Here is a 1,149-nt window from a genome sequence, read left to right as displayed (position 1 = left end):
ATCAGGAAGAAGGAACACGAGAAGCTGGAGATGTAACAAGGGCTCAGAGAAGAGCTCGAGAGGATGTGGAGGGTGGAGGTGACGGCGGTCCCCGTGGTGATCGGAGGACTCGGTGCGGTGACTCCCAAGTTATGGCTCCAGCAGATCCCGGGAACAACAGAGGAGATCAGAAGAGTGCAGTCCTGGGAACAGCTGACAGCTATGTGTGTGTGTTTGTGTAAAACAGCAGCTCCAGACTGTTCAAAATGATTTGTTTAAAATGAATGAACAGCAGGAATCAGGATCAGCAGGTGAAGTCAAAATGAGCTAGGTCCATTTCTAGGTGCCGCAGCGGCACGTACAGCCAGAGCGATGGCGCCTGCACCACCCACGAGTTTGAGTGCTGCTTCTTCCACCTGCAGGAGGAAAAACGTCTTTTAGTTTTTCTGCAGTAACATTATGAGCAGATTATTGTCGTCAGTCACCACTGAAAGTTTCAACAACTCTGAGATATCAGTAAAAACACACGAACACGTACACGAGCATTGTCAGCTGTTGGTCATTACTATGATTATGGGCATTTTTATTTCTTTAAATTATTATGGCATCAATAATTCTGGTCAGCAGTCAGAAACGTTTTAATTCAAAATCTCAGCTGAAATCTGAGCAGCAGCCCCTCACAGCTCTGCTGGTTATCAGCTTCTAACTGCAGTAAATCCATTTCTCTGTGTGCTTCACCCTCGTGTGTCTAAATATTATAACTAATTGCCGTCAGTGTCATGTATGATCTGGTTTTAGTTGACAGAATATCACACACTGCAATGATTGTTATTGGTTTTGTTACTTGTCCTAATAATGAAATAATAATGTAAAGCTGCTTCTTCCATGAGCAGCAGACTAACATCGGTGCCTTTTTATTTCATTTTTTCACAGCAGCTCCATAAAGACAGTTTCCTGAAAGCAGCAACACGGTTTAACCCACCTGCCATGATTCGGCCACACCGTACCGCAGCTTTGTGACAAAGTGCTCACAGTTAAATGAGACAAGGTCGTATCGCAGTTCTTTGCCCACCAATGCTTTAGCATCCTCCACAATAGCATTAGCTGGGCGTGGCTCGTATTGCCTGTCCATGCTGTTGTTGATTTTCCATTTGTCTTTTCCCACCACAT

The 1,149-nt window shown here is 44.8% G+C and overlaps 1 protein-coding gene across 1 annotated transcript; it reads right to left on the bottom strand.

The window, feature by feature from the left end:
• Positions 1-6: 6 nt before the first annotated feature.
• LOC102308292 (phospholipase A and acyltransferase 3) lies at positions 7-1,149 on the bottom strand (the record flags this gene model as incomplete). The annotated part of the gene is given in 2 exon segments (XM_005951964.3): positions 7-395; positions 962-1,149. Coding segments are annotated over 2 exon segments (287 nt in total), but the record flags the coding sequence as incomplete, so codon positions are not given.

This window comes from Haplochromis burtoni, unplaced genomic scaffold, assembly GCF_018398535.1.
Source record: "Haplochromis burtoni strain Fernald_Lab_line unplaced genomic scaffold, NCSU_Asbu1 Contig_1234, whole genome shotgun sequence".
In the NCBI taxonomy this organism is placed as follows: Eukaryota; Metazoa; Chordata; class Actinopteri; order Cichliformes; family Cichlidae; genus Haplochromis; species Haplochromis burtoni.
The sequence above is the reverse complement of the archived record's forward strand: the minus strand, read 5'-3'. Positions and strand labels throughout refer to the sequence as shown.